Source organism: Trematomus bernacchii, unplaced genomic scaffold (assembly GCF_902827165.1).
Source record: "Trematomus bernacchii unplaced genomic scaffold, fTreBer1.1, whole genome shotgun sequence".
Classification (NCBI taxonomy): domain Eukaryota; kingdom Metazoa; phylum Chordata; class Actinopteri; order Perciformes; family Nototheniidae; genus Trematomus; species Trematomus bernacchii.
In genome coordinates, this window is record NW_022988043.1 from 16,119,297 (window position 1) to 16,139,895 (window position 20,599).

At 39.4% G+C, this 20,599-nt stretch overlaps 1 protein-coding gene across 1 annotated transcript; it reads right to left on the minus strand.

Moving 5' to 3' along the window:
* Positions 1-578: 578 nt before the first annotated feature.
* On the minus strand, positions 579-20,221 carry si:dkey-13n15.2 (protein transport protein Sec24C). The gene is made up of 21 exons (XM_034118758.1): positions 19,984-20,221; positions 18,873-19,583; positions 18,480-18,538; positions 17,878-17,931; positions 16,843-16,954; positions 16,191-16,318; positions 15,862-15,994; positions 14,766-14,875; positions 13,752-13,864; positions 13,451-13,630; positions 12,539-12,635; positions 12,310-12,414; positions 12,038-12,205; positions 10,237-10,333; positions 10,003-10,151; positions 9,594-9,732; positions 8,491-8,612; positions 4,082-4,261; positions 3,135-3,332; positions 2,276-2,365; positions 579-1,122 (listed from the first exon to the last, which is right to left on the minus strand). Exons 2-21 carry the CDS (start codon positions 19,534-19,536, stop codon positions 982-984), a joined length of 3,039 nt encoding a protein of 1,012 aa, XP_033974649.1. The 5' UTR covers positions 19,537-19,583; positions 19,984-20,221; the 3' UTR covers positions 579-981.
* Between the last annotated feature and the right edge of the window lie 378 nt (positions 20,222-20,599).

Consider the following 20,599-nt stretch of genomic DNA (forward strand, 5'->3'; position numbering starts at 1 on the left):
GCTTTTCTGACCAAAAACATTAACCATACATCAATTTACTTTATTTTGAAAGCAAAATCACCAGATTTCCGGTCTTGTGCTGATTAATGTTCCCAACTTGTCACAGTCAGCTTGACTTGGTGACAGCAGCTTCACTGCTGAGCGACATTTGAGGTGATTTCTGTCGCCCCTTGTGGGCAAATTGTGTAACAGCAAGTCGCGGTACTGTAATCGAACCCACCTCCCGCCGGCACTGTGCGTATTTCCAAATAGGGACAAATATGAGAGCCGGTTTGTGCCTTCAACCATGCGTGTTGTATGTATATATTGTGCATGATACGTAATACAACTCAAAAGGGCTTTTATTAAGACCTCTCCTCCTATGAATTACACTGTACACTGAGAGTGTACTATGACGTTATTTGCTTAACATCATAGGAATTAAAATATTTTTTAAAAAGTCAATAAAGCATAGGCTACATGTCAGATATAGTCATGTTCTGTTGCACGACAACTTGTGTGCTCCACCTTTAATTAGAACGATCAAAAGATTTCCTTCTCTCTTTAGTTGAACAACAATGAAAGAAACTTCAATCAAGTTCAGTTAAAACCTTTATTGTATTTCTTTTTCTAGGATAGTATTCACACACAATACATAGGCTACTGTAGGCATCACACACACAGTCTCACACACACCAAGACTCACATACACGCAAATCTCGACTGACATTAGAGAATTGCAATGACAGGGAAAAAATGACATAAACACACTGATTGCATTCAACACAACACTGTCACACATATCACAGCAGTCTTTAAATTAATACTTAAAATGACCCCATGCACCGCCTGATTCTCTGATAAAAGGCTTTTGATTTTTTTCACACATAATTATGTCTCGTAATATTTTTTACTTTCATCCTTTCCTATAGCTCTTTAAGTCAAAAAGCATAATCTTTTATAGAAGACAGAACACAGAGAGGATAGAAAATGTGTTAGAATTCACTGCAGAAGCCGGACAGAGTTGACGTGGAGATGGTAGAGGAAGTCTGCATAGGATGCCCCACCGTTGGGACTTTTGTCCTCCACCAAGTGGCGCTGCAAGGCCTCCTCGCAGGTGTCACCCTGCTTCACCACCCACAGCTGAGACAGAAAAACAGACACATGGTTACACTTGCACTAAGTGAGGCAACATCATGGATGTATAATAAGAACTGGATACAGCGTGGGAGGCGGGGCCTCGTTCATTCCTATGAGAGTTGCTCATTGGCGCATGAAGACAAAATGGCCCAACTTTTGAGAGAGCGAAACGTCACGAAAGTATTCATATAATCATATAATCCGTTCTTATTGTGCATCCATGGGTAAAGGTGAAACTCATGTAGTACTGAACACGACACATGAACGTGCCGGGCGGCGCAGTCCCGTGGGTTAGATGCGCGTTCATAATGCCGAGGAAAATAACTCTCAGAATAACGTTATTAGCACATTTTACAACTTGAAGACCGAATGTTTTTTTGTTCATACTGGATAGTTTATTTAGTTTAAAAAAAATTATCCAACGATTTACAGACGTCTCTTTCCCAATGTTAGTCAATGGGAAAAAGTATTTCCGGGCCCGGCAACTGATACGGAAGTGTAGTACCGCCGTTTGGCCACAACGAATATTTTCCTCAGAGTCCGGCGCACTTCCTGGGGGCTTGGGCAACATGTGGCAACTGAAACCAAAGGGAAAAACTCAGAAAGTGCAAAGGTCAAAATAGGTCAAAAGTTGGTGCTCAACTTCTCACTGTTATTGTTTTGTTTTTCTTTCACCTAATTTCACATAGTATAAACTTTATAGCTCTTCCATGATTTTTTTGTTATATGAAAAAATGTGAAATGACAAATTCAAAATGTTTTGGGAGGAAGTGTTGGTTTGCTTATACCCACAATGCAAAATAGAAATAGGATGTCAAACTGGGGGAAATTTCTCCAATTGCTAAAATTGCTCAATGATATCTCCACATAACAGAAAAAGTGCATGTGTTTGTATATGTATTCATACTGTTTATAGGTCCTGTGCATGTGTGTGCATTGTCCTGTGTGTAATCACAAATGAGTGAACACATGAATTTCTCTTTGGGGATAAAATAAAGGTTCATCTTCTTCATATTAAAAAAATAAATCCAATGTCCAACTTGGAATGAACATTAGGAGGATTAGATTCAGCTTTTTCCTCGAGGTAGCTCTAATTGACTGAGTAGACATGAGGAGTGGGAAAGCGACTGAGTAGTTAGAGGTGTCAGCAGCTCACCTTGCGGGCACAGGGAGCCTGAGAGTTCAGAGTGCCGATGAGGGACCGCACTCTGATGGACAGAGGGTTATCAAGAACTGGCAGCTTGGTCTGAAGAAACACAACACAGCAGAAAAGAGAGTCAACTCAACAGTGAACCTGTCAGTGTTGCAGGGAACGACATCACCAGGAAGAAAAGCAATCATTGGTGTCTTTATAGCCCTTTGGGTTCAATCTGTGTTCTACTAAAGGGCTCAGTTCAGTAGTTAAAGGCATCATTATATTTTTACATCCCATCCCCAACACCATGTTTTCCTCTTCTCAATAACGTTCTAACATTACTCTACGCTTTATACATTTCTGTTAATAGCTGACATAAAACTTTGTTTATATAAGTTGTATTATTCCAACAAGCATCTTCTTATGCGAGAAGGTTAAATGTATTTATTATTGAATGTTTGAAACATATACAGCGCAAACAGATGCAGGCAATAAGAAGTTTTTTTTAATTAAAATGCTTATTTTTTACACTATACACTATTATAAAACACTCTTGATTTAATAAGGCATATTATCTGCTTTAGATAATATACACCAATTAATATCATATGGTTCATTTAAAAAAAATCAAAAAAATCCAAATACGTTTTCAACGTGCTTCACAGACATAAAAAGAGTAAGTACAAATATTAGATTATTTAACTCAGACAAGAGGAACATAGATAAAACACAATGAATACACATTTTGAGAATAAATCAATGAATACAAAAAACAGACAAAAAAGGAAAAGCTAAGAGACATTTTTTTAAACGTATAAAACAAATAGTTTTAAAAGAGCTTAGCATTACTGTATGAGTGAGTATCTGTCTGATCTCTTACCTCTCCAGAGGGCAGGGAAGAGAAGCAGTTGTTGTTGAAGAGTTCCACCAGGGTGCATGCTGGGACTTGGTCACCCACCCAGAGCAGCAGTGTGAGGGGTGCATGAATCAGATACAGACATCCGGGCTCCAGGCTGGCCGCGCAGCAGCGCAGAGCCTCCGGGGGGGGTGGAGAGACGGAGCTGTTAGCTGCCAGCGGCTGCAGGGGCAAGATGAGTGGATGTGGGTCAGAAAGGAAAATAATGCTAAGATTGCTTTGTACTAATAATAATCATGAAAAATAATGTAGCCTAATCTGTATCACCAATGGTGCAGAAATACTGGCAGAGTAAAGAGATGCAGAAAAACAAATCTGTGCGTTGATCTAAAACATTAATCTTACCGTTATAAATTGTTAACTCAATACAGCTACTGTAACCACAAAGAATTGTTGAGCTGAAGTTATTTCGTATTGTCTGACAGAAGCTGAAAGTCAACTAAAACTAGTTACATTTGTCGATGCTGGAGTGCCTTACAATATGAGATACACTAAATAAGATGTCAAAAGTAATACCTCCAAAACTACAGTTGTGTTATTGATCGCTAGAAAGTGAATACTATGGCTTTCAGCACCGTGATGCAGAATTTCCCCCTGAGACGTCACCCTCACTGATGAAGACCAAGTCCCTGTTGGTAAATGGTTACCTACTCAATACAGCCATTGCATTACATTACATTGTTACTTGTCAGACGCTTTTACCCAAGGCGACTTACATACACTCAATACTGTGGGCAATTGCCACAGAAGTTATTTGGGGTAAAGTGTCTTTCCCAGGGACACAATGACATGCTGACTGCAGTGGGTCTCAAGGTGGGATTGAACCGGTGCTCCCCTGATTTGAAGATCACTGAGCCACAGCCTCCCTATAGGCTCAATACAGCCATTATAACCACAAAGGGGGCACTGACCAGAGGCAGCAGCAGAGGGTAGAAGTGAGTGGAGGTGCTGCAGGTGTCCATGCCGAGCACCTGGCAGCGCTGCTGCAGTCGCTGGTGGATGGAGCTCCTCAGGCCCGGCAGCAGCACCTCGCTCTTCCTCAGACTGTTGATGTAAACAGGAAGTGCTCGCAGGTACTGAGGGAGGACCAGCTACACGACACACACACAGAACACAGGACATGATGTCAACATATTTAAATCCACTCCAGGTTTGCACAGTGACAGTTACAGAGGGAATGTAGCGGATAAAACAAACTCAAAATAAAACTTCCACTGAGGCACTAGGTAGCTAATCTTTCAAAGGATTAATAAATTGTCCAGGCAAAAATATATTTTATCTTTTTTACGATCAAAAGGAACAATGAACAATAGCTTTACTTCCTCTCTGGACACCCGGCTTGCCCGGTTTAAAAACAAAGCCTGAAGTTGTGCCTGGAGCTGCCTTCAAAAATGAAACGAAAACAACGACTTTTATGTAAAATAATGACACTATATAACAATCCAAAAACAGCAAGAAGATACATGTTTAACTTGTTATTATTATAAATCAATGAAAAGCTCCACCAGGGAGGAACATGATATCTGAGGGTAAATGTGGTTCATAAAGAAAAGAAAGAAAAAAAAAATGAAGGTAAAACTGAATAATTGCCAAGATTTTCCTCTACAATAACGAAAAAGAAAGACTTTTGAGATATTCAAACAGTGCAGCTTTACAGATGTAGCACTCTAGAAAGGACTCCATCCAGAGGATTCCAACCAAAAACCCAGCGTTTACCAGTGGCTGGGATTTTAAAGCCCTCCCACTATTTCCCGAGAGGGCGTTGCCAGATTTCCCCATTTGTTCAATTTCAGGATTTAACCATGAGATGGCGCTTCATTCACAAATACACAAAGACAACTGGGTGAACTTTGGTCTTCAGTTTGTTTCCTGGGGCCTCATTTATAACGCCTTGCGTAGGATTGACGTGAGAAGGTTGCTTACGTAGTACAAAGCAAAAAAATAGGTACAGAAATGTTCCGACATTTTCCGATTCACAAAACATTGCGTACCGGCGAGGGAAGTGCGTACCGGCACTTCCTACGCCCGTTTCCCTTTATAAATCACAATCGACTTGAAATGCGGCGCAGCTTTTGCAGGCTTCACGTAACGCCCATATTTGCCTATACATAGTCAAAGAAACGCCCATTCATTCATTCATTTTTGACTGACTGCATGAAGAAGATCGCAGAAAATTACGACCGAACAGCTAAAAAAGACATCTCACACCGTGTCAGATTTTGGTTATTTTGGGGAGGTCGAGATAAATCATATTGTTTGGTGGATGCAGTTTGAACCAGAGTAGCAGCATGGAGGTCGGATCGTCACCAAAATAAATAAATAAGTGGTCCGAAAAAAGTTAATGACAAAAAAATTACATATAGCCTTCCTCAGGCAGTGTGTTTGTCCCGGGGACAGGAGACACCCCCTTGATGAGAAACTGTAAGAAATGATCGGGGAATCCCTCCGGAGTGGAGTCATGACGACTGGATCTGAATTATTTTTGTTGTATTTGGTGGTTTTGTGTTCCAGCTGTCGATCAGCAACTATATATCCATAATCCACCAGTTAAAGGAAATACAACTAATGGATTGTGTTAGTATATTAGCTGTACAATTTACCACATATGGTGTTCTTAGTTTCCATACCTCCTGTGTTTTACGAGCGACTTATCAAGTCTTGGCAAACGACATAAAACACGATTAAACATGATAGTATATAAAACCATGCTCGTATCTACAACCTATAGAAATGCAAAACGGCGTCAGTTTAGACGTTATTCTGTCCTCCTGCTTACCGCATCATTTATGAGAAAACATTTCATAACATTAACACAACATATTCGAGGTGGTTTTAAATAACATATCCGTATTTATTTATTTCCCCAAGTTATGTTTTTGTGTGCACTGAGGAGTCTCAAACAGGCGTTTGTTTAATCATTTTAAGATTGGCTTTAATCAATGTTTGAAAAGGAATTCTTCATATTTGATAAATGAGAGGTAACATTTTATTTATGGTATTATTTCCACATATTTCTCTCCATTCTTCCTTCTGCCAACGGTGTCGCAGTTTCTCGTCTCTCCCGTTGTTGTGCTTAGTGCGTACGCATGGGTCAGAGTTTGCGTGGAGGACAGCATATTTTCCCGTCAAGTTAGTATTTTATAAATCGCAAACATTGCGTAGAAACTGGCGTACGCCATATTTTGAGCGTATATCCCTTTATAAATGAGGCCCCTGGACTTTCAGTACTTCAGTAATGTTTGCAGCTCTGCAGTTGTGTTTGCTGAAGAGCATTTAAACACATATTTGTTATGGTTTTCACAGGCTAAAAAACATCAATATTTTAGATCAAATAAAGTATATCTAATCTTATTATCTTAATTGTAATTCAATAATATATAGTCTTTATATATTAAATAATCATAATAATAATGTAAATGTTTACACTTCTTACATTTTTTATGCTCATACTTTTACCTTTACAATAGTTTGCTTTAATATGCAGTATATTTTTCGTAATATTGTTGTGGTGTTTTAACAGTACAGTAGATCGAAGTAAATCAACTTATACATTATCATGTATTATAATGTGTTGCATTATTAAGTAATATCATACATTAACCCCATTATAGCAGATGCCACATGGAATGGATGAACACATTTATGCATCAATAATTACATCGGAGTATTTCTAAATATACGTTGTAAAAATACTTATATGTATTTAATACTAACAACATAATGATTCATTTTACTTTCAGATGATAATACTTTTCACTTGGGCAATTGACAATTTTGAATGCAGGACATTTACTTCTAACACGTATTTGTACCTAGGTAAATAATCGGAATACTTCTTCCACCTCTGATTTTGGACCCTGTCACTGTTTAAAAACTTTAATTAAATGTTTGATATTTCCAGAGACCCTTTACTGCTGGAGAACAGAGGGGGGATGGGAGAGTTTTGTCACATTCCAATGGGCCATTACTAGATTTGAAACAAAGAGAGTCACAGCCCTGCATTGATCACCTTAAGGGAGCTGTCGGGGGTGGGGGGTGTTGAACGGTACATGGTCAATGTTTGTTTAAAAATGTTTGCAGTCGCGAAAGCTCTAAGCCAATCGGACATGGACAAAAAAAAGGATCAGTCTATGTGTCGAGGGGGAACTAGAGACAACCCTCTGCCTTTACAGCCATGGTCCGGTCTGACAGCGCTTAGCTCTCTGCTGCAGAGAGGAAGAGAAGATCACTGCTCTAAACAAAGTCAAAAATCGTACATCCAAAACGGAATCAATAAAATTAATTATTATTAATACGTTAAGTCTTGTTCATTGTTTTTCACTTTTATTAAATGTTTGATATTTCCGGCACAGACCCTTTCATACCGGCAATGCGCGATAGAAACAACAGGAACTGTGACAGCATAAATATGCAAACACAAACCTACAGTTAAACTTTACTGCTGGAGAAGAGAGATCACAGGGGGGGTGGGAGAGCTGTGGCTGATTGGCCATTAGGTGTGTAAACAAAGAGAGTCACACACAGCCCTCGCTGATCAGCTGATCACCTGAGAGCTGCCGAGTTTCATTCAGACTATTTAAAAAAACAACGGTCTGATTTTAACATTGCACAACAATGAACTCAATGTGTGATTATTATAGCAGTAATATTAAAAACTAATAATACTGTAAACTATTAACACTGTAGGCTACATATTCTTGTTTGCCCGTGGTGAGATGACGAGGCTCCATTAAAAATAAACCTCTTTTTAGTGAATTACTGAGCGCACGTTAATAAAGTTTTAATGAAGTTGACTACAGCAAATTCATATTTGTTAGTGCTTTCATGTCAATTCGGCGAACATATGATACATTAAATGATCGTGAGGATGATGATTAAAAATCGCTTGTTTGAGCCGGGCTGGATTTCCTGATGAAAAAACAAACCAATTGTTTTCACATGGTGATGTATTGTAAATGATTACATGTCTCTTATTTAGCACAGAATATGATCCTATCCGTGACATATGGATCTTAACAAAGATCTGCTATAGTAATCAGACATAAATCTATCAGCTGTTTATTTCACATGAGTTCCAGTGTGGCAGCTTTTTAATCACTGCTCCCCCTGGTGGATCCATGATCCATTGCAGCTGGTTTCATTATAATTCATCAAGGGGACGTATCAAGTCAAGCGGGGGGTTTTCCTTTCTGCGAGGATCGACTCCGTGCCGATCACGGCCCCACTCCGGTAGGGACGTCCGAAATGAGGTGCTACATCTGTATGTTGTAATGACGTCAACGTCATACTTTAAAGTGTATGTTATGATTCTAAAGCTGACCTGTCCAGCAGACACTGTAGCGGAGCAGCAGTGTCTGCGGTAAGATGCCAGCGCCTCTGTGACCTCCGTCTGCAGTTCCTCCCTCAGCTCCTGAAGAGGGCGCTCCAACACCGTGCAGTAAACTACACCAAAACACAAATTAAAGTTTTCTTACAATGTCACATTTTAATTCAATACATTTTTTCCACTTTTTAATTTTGAGAATTACTGTACACAAATGAAACCGTAAAGCAACTAGGACATTCTAATGACTAGTACATAGTATATTGCCCTTCACCTTATATATATATACAATGCAGCTTTACAGGGGAATCTACTGGGCTTTAGATTCTGAAAAATCTTGCTTTGTTTATGGAAAATATTGTAGTTGTAGTCAGTGGTGGAAGAAGTACTCTGATGTTTACTTATGTAAAAGTAATAATATCACAGTGTAGAAGTGCTTTGTTAAAAGTCTGGCATTCAACATGTTATTCAAGTAAAAGTACAAAAGCATCAAACTATATTTAAAGTAAGAACTAAAAGTATTCATTATGCAGAATGTCCTTTTATTGTGTCGCAGGATTATAATTGATCAATTCATATAAACACAATTTTAATTTTGCATCTGGTCACTTCAAAGACTTTTATATACTGCCAGGTATCTAAACCCATAACAAAAATCTCTAATCATTTATTTTCATTTTATTTATATTTTGTATCAATCATATGACCTCGCAAAGTAACTAGTAACTTTTCATGCCAAATAAATGTGGTGAGCAAAACATATCATTTTTTCTGAGTTACTTTCCAACATGTTCATAATTTCAGGGATGACACCTATATCTTAACTATGAGGGTATCTATAAACCAGGTTGATCATGATCTCATTTGATTTCAGATGCATTATTAATATAAATTGGACAATGACAAATTAAGGTGGAATAAAGGATGTATCGTTTTAATTTAAAAACAGTATACTTTTCAAACTTTTTCAAATACAATATAATAATCTATGTTAGTATCACAGAGCAGTGTATTTATTTCCAGGCATTAATGCTACTTAGCTGTTAACATCAACTGATGCAGAGCAGACATATTGCTTTAGTATACAATAAAAGCCTTACTTTTTTTGCTGTAGAATGTGAGCAGTGTTTGGGCCTGGTACTGCCGGAAAGTGTCCTGAAGGTGACGAGAGCATCGCAGGGTCAGAGTGTGAACTCTGGTCCTCCTGTCTCCTGTCCTGGTGCTGTAAGACAAAACAGTCTAACAAACAGGGGGGGGGGAGAGTTAAAGGGAATGGCTCCTCAGAAAATCTCTTAAATCAAAATATCTGTCTTTTCTTAGTAATCTTTTTATAAAACAAAAAATATTGTTGCCTCATTCAAAAGTAAAACAAAAAGTGAATAAAAAGTGTAATAATTCAATAAAATCTCAACTAAAAGAATGATTTGGGTGAGAAAAAGACAACACAAGTGTCTGTAAATTCAACCAACTTTTGATCTAATTTGACGATCACTAACAATAATTAACCACCTGTATGGCAACACCTCTGGTCTCGTCTAGAGCTCTGGAGTGTGCGAGCTCTACAGCCAGCGTCGTCCTCCAATCAACAGTCGCCATGGTGACCTGGCTGGGGCTAGGCCCAGGGAGGAAAAGTCCATAACAGCCGGACACACGCATATCTGGGGACAACAGGCAAGAAGCGTAGAATCACTAGTTGTTTTATTTTTTTTTAAAAGGTGACTAGCACAAACAAAGAAGTCTCACCTTTGCTGACAAAGATCCTGAGCTCAGCCTTGTAGCCGGTGTCCGTCTCTAAAATCTTGTTTAGATCAGTGCTGAAACGTTCTCTGTCCAACTCTCCCTGTAGGGGGAATTAAAGAGATACCACTCTACAATGGGACCTCTAACACCTCTGTCTGCTTAGCATATAGTCTAATTGCCAGCTCATAAAGTCCTATTCTGAACCCGGAAATGTAGAGTACCCCATCGTTTTATGTTAGAATGGTCAAGTACGGGTCCCCAGCACATAGAAACTGCTGGATGCTAACTCGCATATGTTGGGCAATTTGCACAATGATCATAAGTTGTGTTAGTTAGCATGATTACCATTATAGCCTATGGGGACAATATTCAAAAAATAAAAATTGAGTGGTTTTGGGGTTATTGGGGATGCTGAGTCCATTTCTGACATTTTCAGGATCAAGAATGGCAGATTTAACCAGAGAGTGGCCATATTTGTACTCCCAGTGGGATGATTTTGATGAATTTTGGGTACATTTTAAAGTTTGAGGGGACTCATAACTGCCATTCTTGATCCTAAACATGTCAGAATTTCATTAACCCTTAGATGCACGAGTGACTGGACCGTACACTCTTCCATAAGTGGGTCACAAAGGACCCGTATTAGAATAATATGTGTTTTTATGCCATTTTTGTCATTTTGGTTAAGAAAAATCTCTTGTATAATATTTAGTATTATATTTTGGTTCACACTAGAAATATCTTATATTTAATTTTTCAATGTTTATAATGACATTTTTTTTACATTTTGCAAAAAAACGTTTTGAACATATTGATGCAAAGATCCAACCCTCTCTTACCTGCCCTGCAACTGAACGACCTATCCTACCTTTATTTCATCCCACCTTGACTACTGTAACTCACTTCTCTACGGCATCCACTCCCCCTCCCTCGATAGACTCCAAATTGTAAAAAATGATTATACTGACAGGTATCAGATCTTGCTGTGTAAAATAATCTTCCCGAGAGGTGTCACTTGTGATGTAGTCTGTGTGCTCTACAGTGAATGTATTCCTGACAGCAACAGGTGATAAGAATCAAAGGTTCCCATAGGATTCCATAGAAAATGCATGCGGGTCATTTTTGACCCACTTATGGAAGCTTGGGGTAGTAATACAAAAACTACAATTTGAATGGCATGATATCCAAAACATGTTTTTTGAGGAATAGCTGGAATATGAAATGATGAAAAAAATGTAATTACAAAGATATTTCAAGAAAACCACCTCACCGGGTCAAAAAAGACCCACTTACATCCTCGATTTACCTAAAAAACCACAACAAAATTGTGAATCAGCAAAGCCATTGATTAGCTAGTGTCTGCACCTAATTAATGCTAAATAATACCAATTGTGCAAATTGCCCAACATATGCAAGTTAGCATCCGGCAGTTTCTATGGGCTGGGGACCCGTACTATACATTTACATCATAAAACGTTGGGGTACTCTATATTTCGGGGTTCACACTGCTGGCAAGGCAAGTAGACTAATATTCCAACAGTCTGCATAAAAATACATCAAAAAACAATTATTCTAAGTTGCAGAAATATACATTTTTGGACACATTTTTGAAATTGGTAGATGGTGTTTTTGTGTCAAGTCAAGCTAGCTACTTGCTGTATATTTAAATTTAGCAGAAAAGAATGTTGTATAAGCCTATTTTCCAAAATGTCTACTATTCCTGTAAAAACAAAGCAGCTTTCTTCTTCATGCAGTTTATTCTGAGCCATTTCCAGTGCTACATTGTGAGGGGCTGTTGATATACCTGGAGGTGGCTGTAGGTGTACAGAGCTCCACCTGTTAGATATGGTATGTGCCCCGGCCAAGCCCCGCCCACATCTTGCTGGGAGAGGACAAACAGGCTAACCCCGCAGCCTTGACTGACGCACTCCTTGGCCAATGAGATGGCTGGATCTGACGGCTGAAAGATGGACTGGAAGAAAAAAATGAAGAGGGAATTAATTGAAGTGTACATTAGTGAAGCCTCCACCTGTACTGGAAGCCAACTGTGCGTGTGTGTTTTTGTGAGTTGCGTACCTTTGGTTTGTTTGAGCCAAAGAACCCTGAGGACGAGTGTGTGAGTCCCATCTCTGTCAGAGGAGCAGTGTGGAAAATCAGCAGCTTGCCAGGACAACTCAGAGCCTGGAAACAAACAAAAATAACGTGTTTGTGTTACTTCCAATAGGCAAGTTGTGGGAGAGGATGGCTTGGCAAAGTAACACCTCTGCCAAAAAATATATGCAATATCTGAGCAGAGATTACTGACCTGAAGGACGGCTAGCCCTGCTTTCACCGGCAGCTCGATGGGAACTCCACTAGAGCTATCACACTCCGGACTGAACTGAGGAACAAGCTGCAGCACACTAAACACAGACAACCGACAAGTAGGGATTACTTGAAAACCACATTTATACCAAAGTGATTTAGAAAAACTTTCAAAACAAAATGAACAAATTTAATTATTTAAGTGTTTGTTACTTTCTAGGTAGAGACAACATTTTCTGAGAGGGACTATACTATAAACGTTAGTCATATGTGGGTCAACTGTGTCCAGCAACAGAACATGGAAGATTACACAATTGCACTACTTCATCGTCGCAACCACTAAGCTAAGAACTAAGGATAAATCTACAAGTTGGAATTGGAAAGTTTGAGTTAAAATAGTTTGAACTCTTTAGTCTCATTGAACTTGTTAGCCTTACATGTTTTTAGACATGTAAGAGATTCAAAATATATGAGGTATTTACGGATATATTTTAGGTTTTCTAACGAAATGTGAAAATCTTTAAAAAATTGGGGGAAAGGGAAGTTTGGGGCTCTCTGCTGGAACTGCTCTCTGCTGGAACTGCTACCGCCGCAACCCGTCCACAGATAAGCGGGAGAAGATGGATGGAAAATCTCTTAAACTTGTGTTAACCACAGACCTCATTTTAGGCAAAAACCCATTCAATAAACACTTTTGACTTCGAGACAAACCTCAAGTGCAAAAATGATGACTCATTTGGCAGCTTTTAGGATTCAAATATAAAAGAAAACTAAACTGGTCAGATTTAGGCTGTATTTGTAAAGCTAGAACATACAAAAGCCAATATTACTTAGAAGAGTGATTAATACAACTAGGGGCTGATTATGATTCTGCAAAATGCATCTGACAGGAGTCAGTGAACGCTTGTGTTACCTGTCGATACTGTCTATACAGTCTTTCAGGGGCACCAGAAGCCCCTCCCTCACAGGAAGCTGCAGGTCTTCTGTCTCCGTGATGACCAGCATGTGTGGGCGGGACAGGGCGGGGCTGAGGTCGTACAGGTGGATCCTGCTGTCGTACGTCATCAAACCCACACGGACGTCACCATCCTCCCTACACAAAATGAAGAAACTTTAAAGATTGCAGCCTGAAAACCAGTATGTTGATCCTTTTCTCTAGTATTGCATTTTTTTCCAAAACTGAATAGGGAAAGGTGTGTGTGAGCTTGTCTTACATCTTCAGCGATGTGAGCAGAGTGAGTATTTGTTGTGTTGCAAACTCCAAATGTCCTCCTCTCACCGCGGACGCAGACACATCTATGGCTAGGAGCAGGGCGGCAGGTTCACCCTGAAACCAGTACAACAATTAAGAGAAATGAGAGGCCAAAAAAGATACAGGTTGACTGAATTGTGGGATAGAAAATTCCACTTTTAATCCTAAAGTTACAGTTTACAGACTCTGGATTCTGTACATGAAAAAATGGCTGCAACTGTATTATTTCAATTAAAGGTGGGGTATGTAATTTATTTCAGAAACACTTTTTGTTATATTCCATGGAATGCTCTTAACATCCCGATAGCAATTAATACATTAAATGCTTTGACAATAAATACATAAAAAAATGTCATCTGTGGAAGCCGTAGTACTGTAAAAAGCACGACCAATCATTTTAGCCGGCCCGGCTAAAATAACTGGATGGCCTACCTGCCTGTCAGCCTTCCATCTGTGCACAAACTTATCTCGTGCCCTCATTGGTCATGTGAGCGTCTGTGTGTGTTGGAGGAGGGGCTCTGTAAGGAAGTCTGAAGGAAGTGGCAGATTTTTTCCGGTTGTGTATTTTCAAGTTCTAGCGCACTCGAGCTGGTTTCTCCAAAATTACATACCCCACCTTTAAGTCATTTATAATTTCGATCTGCAATATGTCAGAAAAGAGCAAAAATATCCTTTTAGAAGTTTACACAGAGCACTTAACATTTTCCATTGCTTGTTTTGTCTCACAGACTAAAACCCCCAAAAGTAATTGTAATGATTTATAAAGCATCACATTCTCACATTTGAGAAGCTAAAATGTGCAAGTAATTAATACTAATGCGTTATAAATATCTTATTTATTAATGGAGGATATCAGGTTGTAGAAAGAATGTTTCATACTGTATGTGTAACATCCAGGCTGCTACGTCCCATCACACACAGATGGTAATATGTTTGATAAAGCTCATATTAAAGAGCAGGTAAATAAAAAACTAACTTTCTGAGAATTAACTTTCTCGTAGGACCCCATACTGAGTTCAGGCCTGTTGTCTTTATCCAACCGAGCACCCTCCACCCCTTTGGTGGGCTGGTAGTGTTGCCACGGCACTGAAACACAAGAGGAGAGAAAAGCTGCTGCTGAATGCAAAGTAAGCAACAAACTCAAGAACTTTCATTCAGGGAAGCCGTTAAATACATTTAAGGGGCCCTATTATGCTTTTCGCCTTTCCTGTAGTGTTTTATATAGGTTTGTGTGCATGTTAATGGTCTGCAGAGGCTAAAATCCCCAAGTTCCCCCCAGATGGAGTTTCTCTCCCACAGTCTCCCCCCCTGCCTGAAACGCCGCCATTGACGTCCTGTGTTTGCTTCTGTAGCATAATGACATCACCGTGTAACACTTGTGCTTCTATTGGCTAGTGCTCCAACACATTGTATATGATAGGTTAAAGGGCGGGACATCTCTTAACAGTTTAACAATCACAACAGATCCGCCCAGCTAACCAATCAGAGCAAACTGGGCTCTGGTTTCAGACAGAGGGTGAAAAGAGGTGCTGCAGCAGGATTCAAGATTGTTCAAGATTCAAGGCTGTATTGTCATGTGCACAGTAGCTACAGTGTATATGGCAATGACAAACTTAAGTCACAGGCTCCTCCAACAATGCAACATGAATATATATGGGACATAAAACAAATAAAATAGTGCAAGAGAATATTTTGAGTAAATACAAATAAAATAGAAATAGTGCAAGAAGAGTCTATATACAAGTAAATGGAATATGATATAAAGCACAGGCAGTATGAGGAAAATAAAGCACTTTTTGAACATTAAAGCATGTAAACATGTCACAGAAGAGGCTCAAAATACAAATATTAACCTGAAAATGAGAACAACAGGGCCCGACTAAAGTGGCTTTGAATTTATATTTAATCACTGGAGAAGAATGGCATTGTTCCGCCCAGGAAATTATATTTTCATAACTGAACTGGGAACACAGATATCTTACAGGTGTGACCCTGACGCTGAGCTACAGTCTGGGTATGTAACATGTAATGGTATGAGCATTCCCTGTATGGGTACATGTTTTAGTTCTTACCTTCACTGAGTTTCCCGCAGAAGGGGCAGTAAAACCTCTGACCACAGTCCTGCCAGCCCATCGCCGGGCACATGGAGGCTCCGCAACAACCACAACTTGAAACACACTCTGGCTCTGTGCACACAGGCAGGGGCTTGAAGAGGCAAGAAACACACACACACACACACATTAAAAACATATTTTAACCTTCACAGAAGCTTCACATATGTCAATTGTGGCATTCGCTTCACATTTCTCTAGATATAATTATGAGTAACTATGATTGCTGTTATTTTTCCTATATCATTTTTAAGAGATTATTAGAAAAAGCAGATTAGCTAGACACTGACCTCTCCATCATTTTGCTTGGCTAGAGGGGTGACCAGAGCTCCCAGCGGCAGACGGCTGAGCAGAGCAGTCTGAGCATCACAGGGCATACAGTACGACGCAGAGCGGATGGCTAAAGGACTCGCGTTACCTAGAGATCAACAGAGACACGGTCCAGAATTACATGAAGGTTGGTTTTAGACACACAAAATGGAGACAGGAAGAGGTGAACGGAGAAAACGCCCAAACATAAAGTATCATATTTGTAATTCACAACTAAATCGGAGTCCTTCACAAAACAACATACGCTATAATGACTTTAAAATACTCTAATTTAACTACCTGCAGATATTATTGTCATAATCCTTTCAACAGTATGTCCAAAATATTTCTGATAACTGGAATCATATAGTATAGCGAGCACACACTATTATAACTATTACAAACCATACACTAGATGTTTTCCAAGGTTGGTCCCATTTTTCTTCAATTAAATATGTTTCAGATTTTTTCTAGTCGCCTCCATCAATAATGCATGGTATAACTTCTACAGAAAATTCTCTGTGCAAAGTAGATTACATTTCAGTGATGTGGATGCCAGATTAGGAAGCCATTTTTACCTAGCTTTACATACAGGGTAAAAAACAACAAAGATACAGTGTTGTGTGTGTTTACCTCTGTCCTCTATGATACAGGAGGTAGTTGCCAGAGGAGGGAGACGGGAAAAGGGCTCTGAGACGAAGACCTTGCCCTCCCACTCTGCACTGTCATCTGCGATCACCTTCACCTGGGAAACAGAGAGAGAGAAAGAGACAGGGGTGCAACCTTATCAACCTGCAAGACTGTGAATACAGATCACTATGGTTAAACAGGGGCAGGATCTTTTATAAAACATCTTCTTCTTACAATAAGTAGATTTTGTCGGAAGAAACAAGTAGTAGTTTTGCGGCTCTTACTTTAAGTTAAAAATAATAATGATTGGAAAATGTTAGAAGTCAAGTATTGCACTCTTTATTTGCGTTTTTTTCTTAAAGATGTACCATAAAGGGAAGCACACATCAGCAGCGGATGGCACTCGTCCTTTGATGAGGGCTTCATCATGCTGCCAGTGTGTGTAGCCAAGTTGCTCAGTTTGCATGGAGCCAAAAATGGACTGACATCAGATAAGAAAACGTATCTGGATCATTCAGGGACTGAGGTCAATAGAGCACCATAATGATTTGATTATGTGCTATAAAAGTGTTCATACTGGGTTGTTGATTTAGCTCAACAAAAAAATGATACACATATTTACATATGTCTATTTCCCAATTTAAATCAATGGGAAAAAAGTATTTTTGGGACCAAATGACGTCATTGACTAGAACGTAGTGATGTAGGCAAATTTGCTTCAACGCCCGCCACACTTCCTTGGGGCTTGGTGTATCCCTTAATAGTTTAACATTGTCAGAGGAGCTAAGGGCTAGGCAATATATCAATATAATATCCATTGGTTGCTAAGAAACTAGATATCCTCTGAGATTTAGGAAATCGTAAGTGTAAAATTGATGTAATTTTCTGAATTTACCAGCGTTTAAACAGCATGGGTCTAACCCTACAATATATTCACAATATCGATATTGTGGTACTCTCTTCACATTGCCCAGCCCTACAGGAGCCGCAGAAGAACGGTAAAGAAAGAAGGTGACGAGAGAGGATAAAACAACTCACAACACTGGGCAGGAGCTCTGGGTCCAGACCATAACGAGACTCAGAGCTAGGAGACTGGAGGGGAAAAAACAATTAGTCTTGAATAATATATAATAACACATAGACGTCAAATTTTGTGAGATTCTAGACTTTATATACAACATGATTGAAGCAATAAAGTCTAGGGGCTCCATGGGAAATTATCTAACAATCTAAATGGTATACTTAGGGATATTTCCATGCAACAACAATGCATAACTGAACAACATGTAGCTGTTATTGCAAGGTACATGGCCAGAAGCAGCTTGAACACCTTTAAAGTTGAATGGAGAATCTCTATAGTCGAATGATAAACTGATCTATTAGTTGCCTGACAAAATAAATCAACAGTTTTGTTAAACAACAATAATTATCTGGTTTTGCTTTTCCAATATGGAGATCTGCTACCTGTCTCTGTTTGTTTTTGCAATGTGAACTGAATAACTGTTGGATTTGGAGTCTTGGCCAAATAATACATAGATTCATTTAAGACAATAATCTGCAGATGTATCCACAGATATTCAATTGAGCTGGCACTCATACTTCATTAAAGAGTTTTAATGGTGTGACTGTATTTTCCCTACCTGTGGAGTGATGTTCCTGTCCTGTGCAGCCGCATTGGGAACAAACTCGTTTGTGGTCCCTTAGGAGAAAACAGAAGAGTTATGTCATTCTTAAATTAAATGATATCCTTAATTAGGTAGGCTGTTTTAGCTCAGACTTTAGAAAACAGTATTTATTGATCAGTATGATGGTGGTGTACTGTAAACCCTGGATGATTGGACTAATCAGCAGGTCTATAAGGATCTACGGTACTTGTGAATTATCAAACTTTATTTTTTGTTCTAGTCTACATGTTGTATATTTAAGAATGGTTCGTGAGTAATTCTGCAAGTCATTTAATTTAAAGGATCTGCTCCTGAGGGAGGCTTTGCAACATGCATGTTAGTAAATCAACCACAATACAATAGACTTACCTCTTGAGTTTGTTGTGAGAGTCCACTGAGGCTGCTGTGGCGAGGAATGATTGTGTGTGTATCCAACAGAGGATTCCACATTGGCCCTCTCAAATGCAGCCTGAGGTGTAAACTGTGGACTCTGATTTACACCAAATGATAAAGTAGTAATGGGCAAATGTTTTTGTTGGGGTGACTGAGGTCCATTTAATGAACAATGGTGAGTGTATGGGGGCTGTAAAGGGGAAGATATTCCTTGGTAAGGGCTGTGAGGGGAGTAAAAGGGCATTTGTTGGGGCTTGCAGGGATGCGTCCCTTCCTTCATAAGAGCGAGAGAACATGGAGGTATATATCTTCCTTGGCTTGCAGATGGAACCATGGATGAAGCATGAGCATCAGGAGTGACCCGCTGAACACTGTGGTCAGCATTATTAGCATAAAGCGTGCTGTATTCGGTGTTGTTTCTGGATGAAAAGGTTGCAAGTTCGCTCTGGTAGCCGTGGTTGGACACCTGCAGCTGCTCGTAGCCAGGCCTCTGGTCAGAAGGAGAGCTCAGGCTGAGATGCTGAAAACTGGGCAGAGGGTTGCAGGGAGGTCCTTGAGGTGAAGCTGGGGACCAGCCGTTCTGGCCCGCCCACGGCTGACAGGGTGTATCGCTCTGATTGGCTGTGGGGACGTCCATCATCCTTCATTACCATCACTGATAGATGTTTGACTCCTTGGAGGCGGGATCTAGCGGGGCAAAACAAACCTGCAGCGTCGTGATGCGACTCTCGGATCTCTTCTCAGAGGCCAACATGTTGTATTGACAGTTAGCTAAATCAGATAGCTTTCTAATCAATAACAAGCAAAATGCAGCTATTTTTGAGATAACGTTACATCTTTGAAAACTTCCTAACAAAATGTACCTAACGTTTCCCCTGTAAAACTACCACTGTGTTGAACGATTTGTTAATGAGAAGCAATCGTTGATATGAATAACGTTAGCCTACTAGAGGAATTGACTGAGGTTCTTCTGTAGTAAGCTAACAATATTGACACATAACAGAGGTGCATCCTTAAATGTGCAGGGTGAATTAAGATATGTGACCTGAAGGAGCAATGTTATTTGAGGTAATAAAATATTAGATACCTTTGGACATCAGCGGAAACAAGGGGCTTTGCGTGCAGCACTTGTTCGTCCACATTACTAACGTGACCGTTAGCGTCTTCATCTCCCCCTCTGCGACGGAAGCGAAACACTTCAGCAGTTTAACATATGTGAAATATATTAAAATTATATTCAATGACCACAAAATGTGAGAGGATTAATTTAGACTACAAAACAACATTCATGAAACCGAGCCTTTGCTGCAATGTTAGCGTCAAGTTAGCACGGATCACAACACCCCATTTCCGCGTTTCCTTTCAAAGTAAAATACATGGGATACAATAAATACATAATTTGAACTAAAAAACGAAATATTAGAAAACCTGTAAACCATCAAAGTAAATATATTACTGTGGCGCATTGATACATTGTGCTAATATTTTATTATTAATAAGAATCAGCAAATATTTATTGTGGCACCACAATAACATGAATGTCTGATTTATGAAATATTTAGTGTTTTCTAATACTCTAATTTCTTTTCACATTATTAAGACTTTGAATGTGTGACTTTTCTTCTGCAGCCACTTGTTTAGTGGTTCTGAATACTTCTTCCTCCACCAATGTACCGCAGGTCTCCCTTGAAAAAGAGATCGTT

Excerpts from the sequence above, each read along its gene's own strand:
- si:dkey-13n15.2 (XM_034118758.1), bottom strand. The coding sequence starts at position 19,536 with ATGATGGACGTCCCCACAGCCAATCAGAGCGATACACCCTGTCAGCCG. Across the intron at positions 16,955-17,877 it reads CAGAGCTCCTGCCCAGTGTT|GTGAAGGTGATCGCAGATGA; the intron begins GTGAGTTGTTTT and ends TCTGTTTCCCAG. Across the intron at positions 10,334-12,037 it reads ACACCTACAGCCACCTCCAG|GGAGAGTTGGACAGAGAACG; the intron begins GTATATCAACAG and ends TTCCCCCTACAG.